At 29.9% G+C, this 14,749-nt stretch overlaps 2 protein-coding genes across 9 annotated transcripts; one reads left to right on the forward strand and one right to left on the reverse strand.

Moving 5' to 3' along the window:
• Window positions 1-1,764: 1,764 nt before the first annotated feature.
• Window positions 1,765-5,131, forward strand: LOC8273576 (glycerate dehydrogenase). The gene is made up of 14 exons (XM_002531675.4): window positions 1,765-1,882; window positions 2,021-2,148; window positions 2,268-2,351; window positions 2,454-2,594; window positions 3,194-3,315; window positions 3,412-3,493; window positions 3,586-3,658; window positions 3,733-3,824; window positions 3,926-4,000; window positions 4,089-4,196; window positions 4,275-4,352; window positions 4,460-4,504; window positions 4,602-4,716; window positions 4,810-5,131. Exons 1-14 carry the CDS (start codon window positions 1,873-1,875, stop codon window positions 4,830-4,832), a joined length of 1,176 nt encoding a protein of 391 aa, XP_002531721.2. The 5' UTR covers window positions 1,765-1,872; the 3' UTR covers window positions 4,833-5,131.
• Window positions 5,132-5,634: 503 nt separating this feature from the next.
• LOC8273577 (heparan-alpha-glucosaminide N-acetyltransferase) lies at window positions 5,635-14,523 on the reverse strand. 8 transcript variants are annotated; one of them, XM_048378227.1, is made up of 14 exons: window positions 14,264-14,523; window positions 8,995-9,132; window positions 8,661-8,742; window positions 8,345-8,421; window positions 7,971-8,077; window positions 7,577-7,706; window positions 7,182-7,298; window positions 7,019-7,101; window positions 6,846-6,912; window positions 6,618-6,726; window positions 6,401-6,492; window positions 6,155-6,298; window positions 5,987-6,050; window positions 5,635-5,902 (listed from the first exon to the last, which is right to left on the reverse strand). In XM_048378227.1, the coding sequence occupies exons 1-13, from the start codon at window positions 14,381-14,383 to the stop codon at window positions 6,015-6,017; spliced, it is 1,302 nt and encodes a 433-aa protein (XP_048234184.1). In that variant the 5' UTR covers window positions 14,384-14,523; the 3' UTR covers window positions 5,635-5,902; window positions 5,987-6,014. The 8 variants fall into 8 exon arrangements, with proteins under 8 accessions (XP_048234184.1, XP_015582430.1, XP_048234185.1 ...); XM_015726944.3 differs by having other exon boundaries at window positions 6,618-6,696; window positions 14,264-14,519; XM_048378228.1 differs by lacking the exon at window positions 14,264-14,523 and adding an exon at window positions 9,420-9,742.
• Between the last annotated feature and the right edge of the window lie 226 nt (window positions 14,524-14,749).

Raw genomic sequence — 14,749 nt, forward strand, 5'->3', positions numbered from 1 at the left:
CTTGTCCGACTTTATTCATGTGAATTTTTTTCAACAGAGTAAATGGCACTTGATAGTAAACTTGAGAACTATATAGTTCTTGTGCACTCTGATAGTAGATTTTTTTTTTCAAAACTCAAAAGGAATTAGTGATCTTTTTGAAAAATTAATAGATATTACCAAACATATAGTGTACTCTTTAATCTAGTTGCTTTTGAAATTAGCTTCGATTTTACGAGTCACAACTGCAACTTTGGAAGGAGTTTCTCCCATGAACATTATAAAACTTGACCATGTAACCTTATAGAAAATGAATAGTTGAATGATAGTATGATTACCTATATAGAGAAAGGTGTGTTGGATAGTATAGACAATGAAAAACTCATACAAAGATATCAAAATATGAAACCACCTAGAGAACAATTATATCTTCTTTAAATAAGATAAATATTTAATTTTAAATTTCTTATATATATATATGTTTGAATATTTTTTATTTTTATATATATATATATATTGCCCCCACTTAACTGTTCATTTGTGATTATGCCTCTAAAGAAGAAGATGGATGCATATGGAAGGAAGGGGTCATACATGGATCTGTTTGCATTTTTACTTTTATTGTAGACTTTAGAATTGAATTTTCTTTCAGCTTTAAACCCAATTCTTTAGGGTTAATGGGCAATATATCCTTGTATAAAAAAATAAATTCAAATATAGAGAGTCAAATTAACTCTTTATTTTATATTTAAAAAATAAAAGAAATTCTTATCTAGACTTGGTGTATATATTATTATTAATAGGAGAGTGACACATATATATGAATGTTTTACACTTTAGCATTGGATGATTGACACATACTTCATCATTTAAAACTAATGAATATTTATCAATCCTTTATTAATTTGATATATAAGTGGGAATATACACCGAGAAAATAAATAGTATATTTAAGGTTCTATTTTGTGATATAAAAGCATCTCCAATGCGGAAAATTCTTGCCTAGCTAAGCTAATCAATGAATCGGTGGGATTGTCCGCAATTCCAATGCTAGGCTGGTTGCTGTTAAGACTAATTTTTGTCTCTGTAATTCTGTGTTGGTGGGTGAAGCCTTTAGCTCTTAAGAAGCAGTCCACTTTTGCTGTGTATACATATGCAAGTGTCTAAACTCTAAAAGCTATTTTCAAGCTTGACTCTGCTGTGCAACTACAGATATCAGTTGGGGTGTAGATGCTGTCATCGCTGACATCTTTGGTTAATTAACATCTTCTGCTGAATTTAGATCCACTCTTGTTAGAAGAACTGCAAAAAGAAAAAAGCTGCAGATTATTCAGTTAAATTTTGGGATGGCTCTTATTTGTATAATGCTTGGGCTGTTACCCTCCCATTTCTCTTTTGAACATTTTATATTAGGATGCAAAAAAACGAAAAAAGAAGAAAAAAAACAACTTTCACAAGGAATGCATATAAAATACAAACTCATAATAAAATAAAGGACTCAGAAATTATAGCATGCAGAAGAAAGACAAGAAATCACATTGTCATTGCTTTCATGCTCTGGATTTCTCCTCAAGGACCATAATAAATTGACATATAGGCTCACACAATCCAATCAAACAAGGTCAATTATGTCATTTGATAAAAGAGATAAAATTCATCTAGATGTGTCAGCCATAGGCAAAGACATGTCACCTTTATCTTATATCAAATGGAAGGTCCAAAAACTCCAAGGATTGCCCTTTACTTGCCACAAAAACCATACTCTATCTCAACAAACCGAATCCAGTGATCAGCCAACCCACCATATTATTCTACAACCTTCAATACTAGCCAATCACCGGTGATCTATGTCAATATTCAATACAGACGTACTAATCTTATTGGCAGAAGACTATGGAACAAAGTATGTGCACTTCCATGATATAATCTATCACTTTCTGTTACTTAACACTACCAGAAATTTAAAAGGTTGAGTACTTCTCTTGCTAGTAGTATACACTAGCAACTCTCTTTTGAACCTTTCTTTTGTTTGGCCTTTAAGGTGCTATGGCAAAGCCTGTTCAGATTGAAGTTTGGAACCCGAATGGGAAATACAGAGTTGTTAGCACTAAATCTATGCCTGGAACTCGCTGGATCAATCTCTTGATTGAACAAGATTGTAGAGTTGAGGTGAATAAGTTCTTATTCTTTATGAAGTCTACTTTTTCATTTTCTTGAACTGGCCTCTTTCTTCAACTGATTATGTTAATTTGATGATTCTTTTGTTTCTTGTATAAATGTTTTGTTAGATATGCACACAGAAGAAAACCATACTATCTGTGGAGGATATTATTGCTTTAATTGGAGATAAGTGTGATGGAGTAATTGGTCAGGTAATTCATTTTCTTTATGTTTATGGTATTGGATAACTTTTTTTTCCTTCAGTTTGTTTTGATTGGTGTTATTAATGTGTGTTATCTGGGTCTCTGGTTCAGTTAACAGAAGATTGGGGAGAGACTTTGTTTGCAGCTTTAAGCAGAGCTGGAGGGAAAGCTTTTAGTAATATGGCTGTTGGGTATAACAATGTTGATGTTAATGCTGCCAATAAGTATGGTGTTGCTGTTGGAAACACTCCTGTAAGTTCAATACCTTTTGGACTGTTTTGCACTTTTTTTTTGGTTATAAAAGCTTCATCACATGCAAGGCAATGTTCTAAATTGAACTCGACTACTACTTAAAAGGGTTATTTAATAATGTTACTTTTAGAGCAATATTTGATCCCTTGAGAGCTTTGGATGACAAAATTAGTAATGTTACTTCACTCTTGGTTTGGATCTTTGTGTCCAATTGCATATTTGGATAGTAGAAACCAATTGATTAATAGCAGCATGCAAAAGTACGAGCAATTTTCTAGTTCTCTACTTGGACTTCAACATAAGAACTTTAGTTTGGTTCAGTTAATTAATAGCCACGGCGATCAGTTTTCTAGTTCCCTTATAAGACTTCATTATAAGAAATTCAGTTTGGTTTTGCACATCTCAGTTGTCTGACAACATGACCATAACTGATTAGGCATAATTCAAAGCAATGGACATCTAATTCAGTATTATGAAGCACTTAGCTATCTGTATAAAATAATTGCACAGATACCTATATATGCTTTGTGCAAGTTTACTGTTTCTTTTCTTGGAAGAATATAAATATATTGAGATTTCTGCATTGCTACTTTGATTAGGGAGTTCTTACGGAGACAACTGCAGAGTTGGCAGCTTCACTTTCATTAGCAGCAGCCAGAAGAATTGTTGAAGCTGATGAGTTCATGAGGGCGGGCTTATATGATGGATGGCTTCCTCATCTGTATGACTAGAATAAATTAGTGTTATCAAATAATGTATTGGATTTGAAATGCTTCCCAGGATGCAACTGCATAATTCGGATTCATTGCTATGCTAGGTTTGTGGGAAACTTGCTCAAAGGACAGACAGTTGGTGTCATTGGAGCTGGTCGTATTGGATCTGCTTATGCCAGAATGATGGTAATCTGTTCGTAAGTGGACTTTGGAATGATTCAAGACTTGCTACATTTGTCACCTTCACTAAATTAGTTGTTTTCTTTGCGTCATACCAGGTTGAAGGGTTCAAAATGAATCTAATTTACTTTGATCTTTATCAAGCCACACGCCTAGAGAAGTTTGTTACAGGCATGCTGCAGCCAGACTTTGAAATTAGTAGCTTCCAACTCTTATTTGCTCTAACGATTTTCTTTAAATTGCAGCATATGGTGCATTCTTACAAGCCAACGGAGAGCAGCCAGTTACTTGGAAAAGAGCATCCAGCATGGATGAGGTGCTTCGCGTGGCAGACGTGGTGCGACTCTTTTTGCTGATAACTTAATGTATCTTTTTATTTTGAGTCTTAAATTAATCTCTAGTTGTAAACTGCATATTTACCACTTATGTTGCTTGTAGATAAGTCTGCACCCAGTCTTAGATAAGACCACTTATCATTTGATCAACAAAGAAAGTCTTGCAACCATGAAGAAGGTAAACTTGTAAACGAACATCTCTGTCATTAATGAATTACTTGAGAAGGAAGATTATAGTGATAAGCATTTTTAACCTTTGTTTGTAGGAAGCAATTCTTGTAAACTGTAGTAGGGGTCCCGTGATTGATGAAGTTGCACTTGTGGAACATTTGAAACAAAATCCTATGTTTCGTGTTGGTCTTGATGTCTTTGAGGTAACTACACTTATTCTCTTGCAAATTCATAACCAACTACCACGAAGTTTGCATACATCATCGAGCTCTTTGTATTAGGATGAACCTTACATGAAGCCTGGTCTTGCCGAAATGAAGAATGCCATTGTAGTACCTCACATTGCTTCTGCTTCCAAGGTTCGTTCTGTTCTATTCTTGAAAGGAAATATAATATCAAACATGTTTGGCTTGTCGATGCTGCTAATCAGAATACATAAAGATGTTCTGCTTTGTGGTGTTTGTAGTGGACTCGTGAAGGAATGGCAACTCTAGCAGCTTTAAATGTCCTGGTATGTTAGGGTCTTTAATACTGACTTGCAAGTGAACTTCTAGTAATTTACTTAACACAGCATACCAACTTCAAGTTGAATTTGTATGATATTTCAGGGAAAGATTAAAGGATACCCAGTATGGGGCAACCCAAATCAAGTAGAACCTTTCTTGAACGAGAATGCTCCTCCGCCGGCTGCATCTCCAAGTATTGTCAATGCAAAAGCCTTAGGTAATTTTTTGTGCCTTTAAAATGTTCCCTTTTATCTATACCCAAAACTGAGGCATTTCTGAAGCTTCTTAGCTATCTTCCTTTTTCTCATAGGTTTACCTGTATCAAAACTATAAAGCTTGAAACGACAATCAACTAAGGGCTCCGCGGTTCGTGTTCCATTTCACGTATTTTGTTTATGCTTTTTCAAGTGAGAATTCAGTACTTATCAGAAGTATTAACAACCCTGTAGAAAGTAATTACTATAAGGAGTAATATCAGCATTAGTGTTATGCCTTTTTCTTTATGATGTTGCAACTGGCTTCAAAATTCACGAGTATAAGGGCTTATATTTTGCTGGTTATGGGTTTCTAAATACTGTAATGATTCTATGTGCTGTTTTTCCCTTTTAATCCAAGTCTCAAGTGTTCTTTGACTCGTTGCTTCAGATGAGAAAGCTGCTTTTGAAGAATTGATAAACAAGACAATGTTCTCTAGAAACAACATTGTTATGCATTAAATAACAATTTAGGGGAACTCAATGACTAGTAAAATTTTGAGAAATCTAACCACATAACTGGAAATTATTAAATTTGGGCACTATGACAAATTGAATAGCCTGTTTTCAAAGTTTTATCTGAAACAAAAGTACGAGCCAAAGTCTAGATAACAAGCCTTTTAACGACATCAAGCTTACAATTGTCTGACTGAAGTTAAGGTTTGAGTCGATCATTTAACACTAAACTTGACTCTTGACTTGTATATGTTTCTATATGCCCATATGGAAAAGCCGGTTCACAATATAAATATTCCCACTTGAGATATATCTCAAGTGCGTATATATAGGACATTAATTTCATATGAGAGTGGCTTCAGCATAGATAAGTATTCCCCCCTCCCCCCCCCCCCAAAAAAAAGGAAGAAACAGACAAAAGGATGTAGCCATGATTTAGTGCTTCAATTGATTAATTTTAAATGCAGTTCCTTGCATTAAGTTGAGTAAAACTGCAAATGTTTGCTCATAACATAACAAGAATCTTATGAGAGCATCATTTGAATCACTCTTCCATAACGTTGTGTTGCTCGTATCCAAACTAAAACTGCTTCAGGGACCTTCATAGAGTGATCATTCTGTCATCAAATCATGCTTCAATGATGGCTTCTTTGACAGCATTATCTTTTTCCCTTGGCACTTGATACTGTACACCTGAATATCACTAAAATATTTCAAGACTTCGGTGAAAAAAGAAAGCATTTATAAACTGCATATTTAGCAACCTGAAGTTTCTACCTGTGCAAAGGGAACCGTGAAATGATTATCATCTGTGCACAAAGCATGTAACGATCAAGTGAATCTGTTGAACAAGTGAGGCAGCAAGTAATATTGTGTTAACTGTCTCCGGCTTCAATTTGAGCACCAAGAAGAGAAATAGTTGCAAAATTAATCCTTGAAACTTACTAAGTTTTTTTCAGGATTCTTCCAGTAAAATCCCTGAATGGCTATAATAAGTATGTTTGAAGTTACAAGAATAAAGATACTCAAGGAATGTTTTCCCATCCACTCCAATGGAAATGTCACACGTCTGTAACCATAAACATCCACCTAGAGCAAAGAGCAAAAAGAAAAAGAGAGAATAACGTCAAATGGTAAGAAACAAGACATGTCTATAGCTCCAAATAGCAAGAACTAGTTTTTGGAACTTACCAGCAAGTATAAGGCACAAAATGTGATGCCAGATAATGCAGAGGTAATTAGCATATAACTAATTGTATAGAGAGATTTATTCACAGGGATACCTGCAAAAAGAAATAGGGAAGATCAATCTTAGCCAGGTTCTTTTTTGTTCATATTATTGTCATCTTCATGATTGATTTGTGTGAATCTTCATTAGATACATATCATGAGCCACTGAAGAGTATACCTATAAAGGCGAGGACTGAACCAAGAAGAAGAAGTGAAGCTGAGAACAAGGACCAGCTTTCAATACGCCCCTTGTGCTCCTGTAAAGCATTTGTGTAATGCAGATGTGATTGACAATCAATAACCAAGACTATCAATTGTTCTTGAACATCTAAAAGTATCAGATGCTTCAGAGAAAAACTTTTTGTAGGTTGATAAAGCAGATGGTGAAGAAAGCACATGTAATCACCTGTATGTGAGCAAGAACGTGACCACATTGAAGTCCAATTATGCAGGTTATTGCAGCTGTTAAGGAGCTGTATAAGTGCAGTTAAATGTAAGCAAATTATCAAATTGTCAGAAGAGAGGTTAGAGAATAGCATGTAGAAGAAAATAAAGCAAAGAAGAGGTCAGATTGGCCACCTTAGAAGACCTTCAGGATCGAAAGGAGCATGGCACCATGAAGGTGAACTCTCTGAGACTTGGCCGTTTGTCATATTACATTCCTATAAATTGGAGTCTTCATTATCATGGATCAGTATATTAAATATTTAGTAAAAGAGACCATAAAATGAACCTAGAATACCTTTAGGTTTCTGTGGACAGGTTTTGTGTACAGGTGATCAAAACCAAGAACATAGCGATCAATCATTCCAGCTGAATTACATGCAGGTCCAAGATCACCTCTTACAGAACATTTGACCTGTGAGAAGAACAGCAGAATGTATGCAATCCCATGAAATGAACATTTCATGTGAATAAGCTTTAATAAAGATATTTACTCAATGGACAAAGAGCTGGCAACAATTCCTAGACAATGATAAATTAGCTAGTTTATTGACTTAGCATGCAGAAAGGGACAACTGAGGGAAAAGTTGGATACTGCAATGATTTCTATGAATTGTAATTGCGAGTCTGGAATGACACAAACACCTCTCCTCCAATATGATTCTAGTCTAGAAGGTTTGAGCAAGCCCTTACCATATAAACATTGCTGCCATTGATTGGAAGCGCAGAAGAAGCTGCATTGGACATCTCAAATTGCCAATCTGGAACATATAAACCATATAATAATCCCAGGTAAACTGCAGACAATGAAAATGCCACAACCCTGGAAGAAAGAGCTTTATTTCATAAATGAAATGAGAAAAGAATACAACATGTTGATTAAAACAAACACAATCAATTTAAGTATAGTAAATAAATATATAAGGGTTGGTACTTAAAGCCATCTTCATTAAGTACAACAAATGATTGAAGTTAACATCAGTGCAAATGTCTTTTTCCTTGTTAAAAATTAACATTAGTACTAGACATGCATTGTGCTTGTACTTCAATAGCCTGTGTGTCATTGTCAAATACCGAAAAACCTTACCAATGCCAATAATAATTCTTGAAGAAACCTATTTCCCTCTGGCTCTGTGTTCGACGCGAAAGCCAAATCTCACATAAAGCCGCAACAATGTATCCAATAGATATTCTCTGGCTTGAATGACAACAAAAACAAGTTCAATAGTATATATCTATATGCAAAAAAGATAAAAAGAAAAATAACGGTCTAAAAGGTGTGTCTCTGCAACTAACTCCTACTTATCCTAACTTAGAAGGAAACATTTAAGGCTACTTGTAGTGTCCTTTGTGAGAAGATAACAGTGTAGTTCTGGATGAATTGTGGGACTTAAACATTTTTATTGATAGCAAGAGAGAATGCACAGTATTTCAATATTATTACACGAAAAAACGGAGTACCTGCAGAATGCCAAACCAGCGTATTCTTTCAATGTCAACACCATACGTCAAGGAATTAATTCCATGAAAATAGCCGCCTGGAAACAAAATGAATGTTGCTGTACTTGTCTAGTTCTTAAAGAATAAGATAATGATTACAGAATACAGAAATCAAACTGGACTATATAGAAGTCTTTAATAAAACTGAATATCCTACAATTTACATTAAACTACATTTGACCCTGATATTTCCCACAACATATAGGTTCTTGAACTATAAAATATAAACTGTGTACATGCATAAGATTACAATTGCAGTATCAGAATACAATGGTACCTTGAAGAAACACACCCAGGAAAAATAGTTTTACTGCCCTAAGCATGGCTTTCCATGTCGCATCTATTCTCTTTGTTACTTTCTGAAGATAAACAAAAAAAAAAAAGGAAACCAGGATTTTCAATTGAACTGCACTAATAAAATGAGTTACCTTACGAGGATATGAAACAGAATTTACTCAGCAAAAATTGATGATTAATACAATTTAAAATCAAATGACCAGCACTATAGATAGCATGAATGATCGATACAAGAATTATGATTCATCAATTTATCAGACCCGAAAAGAAAGCAACTTCTTCTTCCCCTTCTTGGAAGAAATTGAGAAAAGTACCTTGTAGACAAGTGCAAGAGAAACACCAGCTATAAAAAGAAAGAAAGGCATAACAAAATCTGCCAAGTGAAGGCCGTTCCATGGAGAATGAGCAATGATTGGGAAAATCGAGCCTCCATAATCAACAAGCATCATAAGCTGAAAACACCAAATCATAACCTAATTATTACTGTATGATCTATACATGCTTATATAAGGTTGAATTTTAATTAATCGCGGACTCCGAAAAATATGAACAGACGACCAAGCAAGAAAAATTTATAAGACAAAAACTTTCCCATTTCAAGAATCAAGAAACAAGAAACACAGTCAACAACTAATATTCAAGAAAAACAAGCAAAAGGGTATATCAAGAAACAAGAGATTAACCAAAATGCAAAAAAGCGTAATTCAGACGGAGATATCGAGATCAAAGAAGAGCTCACAAAGACGCAGAGACCACGAAAGACATCAAGAGAAGAGACACGTGGGGATTTTGTATTGGAAAGAGGAGGTTCTTGTACACCCAGTAAGGGCTCATGAAAGTCTGCCATTTTATAGAAAAGTAAAAGAGAAGCTCTCTTGGTTAATCATGAAATGGCTTTTTCTTATGCAAGAGAAGAAGAAGACGAAGAAAGGAAAGGGCTGGCTTTGTTTGTAGCTTTTCGTCTGTTTATTTTTCCTTCTAACATGAAGTAAGACAAGGAGTTGAATAATAAGGACTGAGGAGGTTGAGTTTGGACAGGCACAGACTCTTAGATGGCGGAAGAAGATTTGGTAGACTGGAATTGTAGTTATAAAACTAACAAACCCATTGGTCAGTTAATGCAGTTACTGTTTCAGTTGGGCCATTTGACAATTCCAACCACACCAAAGTATTCTGTGGTCAGGCGCATGCTTTTCTTAAATGACTAGTATTGCTGGTACCGGAATAATTATTATCGTTATTAATATTTTAATTATAAAATTAAAATTATAAAATATAATTGAATAAATTTTTTAATATTGATTTATAATATTTTAAAAATAATACTAAATTAATTATTTAGATATTTTTAGTTTTTTTAAATTTTTTAATAATTATATAAAAATAATTTTAAAATATTTATTTATTAAGTCTAATATTATATAATTAATACTATAATATAATTAATATTACAATTATTAAGAATTAAAGATTATTATATAATAAAAATTAATTTATTAATAAATAAAATAAAATAAAAATAATATTTTTATAATTAGAATTATTATTTTAATAGAAAATTAATTTATTAGTTAATATAATGTTAAATATAATTAATATGCTATTTTTTAAAAATAATTATTATCTAATTAGAAAATTAATCTATTATTAATATGTTATCTTTTAGGATTAGAATGAGTATTTAATTAGAAGTGTAATTTATTAATTAATAAATTAATAGAAAAATTATAAAATTATATATAAACTTGAATCTTATGTGTCAAAAATAAGTATACATGTCAAGACAACAATTCTATGTATCAAAAATTAAGCACACATATCAAAAAAATTTAGTTCTCGGATATTAATATATATATATTATCAAAATTATAATATTATATGCAAATGTATAATTATTTTAATTTGAATATCTTATATTAATAAAATTTATTACATTATAAAAAATAACTTATTTAATTATTATTTTATTTTAATAGAACTTAATATTATTAATTTACTTATATAACTTTAAAATTTAATAATATGAAAGATAATTGAAAATTTCGTAATAGATATATAATAAATTAATATTATTATGTAATTACTAACTTCTTTATTATATTTAGTTACTATTTTATTTTAATAAGCATTTAGTATATTATTTTATTTAGTTGTGCTAATGCATAATTACTGATAATTTTTAGTTTAAACTATCTTATTTTAATTATAAATATATTTTTTTATAAGAAAATAATTACATTTACCTACTATTTTACGGTTAGTAAGTACTTAATATTACTATTTATCTCTAATTACTTTAAGATTTAATAGTCATAAAAAATTAAAATATATAAATATATAGTAAATTAGTGACATATTCTATGTATCAAAAATTAAGCACACATATCAAAAAAATTTAGTTCTCAGAAATTAATATATATATATTATCAAAATTATAATATTATATGCAAATGTATAATTATTTTAATTTGAATATCTTATATTAATAAAATTTATTACATTATAAAAAATAACTTATTTAATTATTATTTTATTTTAATAGAACTTAATAATATTAATTTACTTATATAACTTTAAAATTTAATAATATGAAAGATAATTGAAAATTTCGTAATAGATATATAATAAATTAATATCATTATGTAATTACTAACTTCTTTATTATATTTAGTTACTATTTTATTTTAATAAGCATTTAGTATATTATTTTGTTTAGTTGTGCTAATGCATAATTATTGATAATTTTATAATTTAAATTTTTAGTTTAAACTATCTTATTTTAATTATAAATATAATTTTTTATAAGAAAATAATTACATTTACCTACTATTTTACGGTTAGTAAGTACTTAATATTACTATTTCTCACTAATTACTTTAAGATTTAATAGTCATAAAAAATTAAAATATATAAATATATAGTAAATTAGTGACATTATGTAATCACTAATTTTTTATTATATTTAATTATTATTTTAATTTATTAAGCACTTAATTATATCATTTTATTTTATCAGTATCTAACATTAGAATACATGTAATATTATCATTTTAGTTCATTAGTATTTAATATCATAATAAAATATTATATAACCAAATTAAAACTATATATATTTACTTACTGAAATGATGTGGCTTTATAAAATATCTCATGAAAAACTTGACCTACTTTATATATATATATATATATATATATATATATATATATATATATATATATATATATATATATATATATATATATATATATATATATTATAGATATAATAAATTATTATATAATATTTACTAAAATTTATAATTAGTTTTTGAATATCTTCTTTTGCTATATAATAAAAATTTATGTGTTATTATATATAATTAAATTAAATTTTATTTTAATTTAATAACTCATTATCAATATTAAGTTTTATATATTTATTTTTGTTCAATTTTTATTAAAATTATTATTTATCAAAAATAATTTATTTTAATCACTTTTAAAATAATCTAATTATATTATTTTAATAATTATTTAATAAAAAGTGTTAAAATAAATTCTTCATATTAATAAATAAAGAAATATAAGAAAGTTTAATATTTTAGTTTTAATAATTTTTAATATTTCTAATAGTAATGAGTTATTAAATCGACAGAAAATCAATAAAAAAATAAACTTATCAATAAATCGAATTAGTTAATTCATTTTACAAAAAAAAAAAAAAATATTAAATGCCTAGTTAGCTTTTAATTTAAAAAACCAATGATTAACTAAATCACTATTATATTTTTACTTCTTGATTTTTATAATTTATACCATGTATATAGTTTTTATATAATCTCTTAAAAATATTCTCTATATATTTAAATCATTACATATACTTTTAAAACATAATTTTTAATAAATAAATTTTAAAATTCTCATCAATTTTGTTAGTTGACTAAAAATTTGTGATTAAATTGATTTTTCGGTTAATCCAATCTAACTGTTAACCGAATATTTGATTTTATTTTAATATAAATTCAAAAATTTTAAAACCGAAATCAGTTTCTTTTTCTTTCTACGAGCACGATTTGAATCGTGCACACTTGTAATTCGTATCTGCAATTTATGTCTTTGTTCTGATTTCAACACTTGCAAAACAGAAGGAAAGTCGATATACAGAAGAAAAAAAAAAAACAAGAAAGAAAGAAAGAAGAAAAGAGACTACAACTTAAGTTTTAGAAACTTTCAATTAGTTCCACCTACTTTTGATTCCGAACATGGCAACCACCATGACCCAAACCAGTCCAAGACGGTTCCGATCCTTAATTTATGAAAAGGATGTGCACACTTTAACAAGAAAATTACTTTAATCAAACTTTAAGTTGTTAAAAAGTGCTTCTTCTTTTTTTTTTTGAATTCTTATCATTAAAATGTTTAAATATAAACGTACAACTAAAGTGCATGTTCTTTTTTTATAGAACTAAATGCATGTTATTTAAACAATAAGGTAACAAAAGTAAGAAGTTTGAGGGTTATATTTCAAAAAAGAAAAGAATAAAATGAAAATTATGTTTAATTTTGGATGGCTATAATTTATCTATTAATATATAATTTTATTTTATTTTATTTTAAATACGAAGAAAAAAATTAACAATTCTTAGCAATTAAAGAAGTAGAATTAGATTCTTCGCCAATTTTTCTTAAAGTACACTTTGGATAAAGCACTTATTAGAAAAAGAAAAAGAAAAAGAAAATCTTAAAAGTACCTTAAATTAAACTATTTTTCTAAGTATATCAATTAAGTTAATTGATATGATCATCTCAACAAACTATATTGCTATCATGCCTTTGTGTCTTGCTAAAGAAATAAAAGGTAGGTTTGGTTTTAGTTTACAAAACATGGCGAAAGTTGTATAATAGTAAGACTATAAATTCTTTTAAGAGAAAAAAAGAAAAGAAAAAGAAAAAGAACAAATTTCAAGTAGTTACTCTAGTTTCACTGTTTCAACACACACTATTTGTTGGAGTTGCAATTCTAAGTTAGAACGTAGTTAATTTGTGACTTGTCGTAGACTAATAACTTAATGATAAAGCATTGTTTTGTAGGAAGAATATGGCGTAAAGATACGACAATCACTTTTTGTTGGACAGTGAAAATTGAAATGATTCTAAATTCAAATTTGTTTGTCTATTACCTGCGAATTAAGAAATATGCGGTAATACTGATATAATTATTTTAAAAAATTAAAAAATGAGTGTCGTATTAATGTCAATATCGATATCATATTTAATACATATTCAGCTTTATTTATTAGAAATTTTTCATAATTGATATATACTTAATTAACCAAAACTGGTGAAGCACATATCACTTTCACTATGAAAATAGCTAATTCCTTTATTGTATAGCTAATTCCTTTAACATTTTCACTTTAACAAAAATGATAGGCAAGAAACTTGAACTCCAATTAATTTCTAACAAAGCTCACTCTAAGAAAAATGAAGCAATATTGTTCATGGTCTTGCATTTCTGTCACATTTCTTGCATTTCCTCACAGCAATCAAGAACACAACAGAACCACATCAACAAAAGCAAATGAAAGAAAAAGAAGAGCTCACCAAAATGCAGAGGCCACGAAAGACATCAAGAGAAGCTAAACGTCCGCCGGTATTTCTCCTTTTAGCGGCGGTCTTTGGGAGTTGGTCATCGATCTGCAACAGGCCATAACCTGCGGCCATTTTGATTTGTAAACTAATGATAATAAGAGAAGCACAAAATGAAGGGAGATATTTATATCCGATCTGGAGAAGGTGAAATGAATTTGGGCTTTTGTTAGAGCGAAGGGACAGGATAGCCAAAAAAGGGTGAGTGTTATTGGTCTTAAATAGAAAGATTGTGGAATCTGTGGATATGGGAGATAGGACATTCATACGTCTATTACACTACTCGATTGTGGCTTGTCGTGGGGTGGACAAGTAACTACGTTACAAGCCACAATTGGGTAGGAAAAGAGAGCAAGTAAGCTTTTATTTGAAATAATATATTCAACCTCCAAGCTTATGAATTTGGTAAGAAACATGCTCTTATTTCCCTTTAATGTTATT

This window comes from Ricinus communis, chromosome 8 (genome assembly GCF_019578655.1).
Source record: "Ricinus communis isolate WT05 ecotype wild-type chromosome 8, ASM1957865v1, whole genome shotgun sequence".
Lineage (NCBI taxonomy): Eukaryota > Viridiplantae > Streptophyta > Magnoliopsida > Malpighiales > Euphorbiaceae > Ricinus > Ricinus communis.

What these genes read in the sequence shown, in the direction of transcription:
- LOC8273576 (XM_002531675.4), top strand. An exon ending in CTGCTTATGCCAGAATGATG is followed by an intron (nt 3,494 to 3,585) that starts GTAATCTGTTCG and finishes GCGTCATACCAG; the next exon opens with GTTGAAGGGTTCAAAATGAA. An exon ending in TGCTTCGCGTGGCAGACGTG is followed by an intron (nt 3,825 to 3,925) that starts GTGCGACTCTTT and finishes TGTTGCTTGTAG; the next exon opens with ATAAGTCTGCACCCAGTCTT.
- LOC8273577 (XM_048378227.1), bottom strand. Translation starts at nt 14,383, where the DNA reads ATGGCCGCAGGTTATGGCCTGTTGCAGATCGATGACCAACTCCCAAAG. An exon ending in CTGTCCACAGAAACCTAAAG is followed by an intron (nt 7,102 to 7,181) that starts GTATTCTAGGTT and finishes TCCAATTTATAG; the next exon opens with GAATGTAATATGACAAACGG. An exon ending in AGAATCCTGAAAAAAACTTA is followed by an intron (nt 6,051 to 6,154) that starts GTAAGTTTCAAG and finishes CTTGTTCAACAG; the next exon opens with ATTCACTTGATCGTTACATG.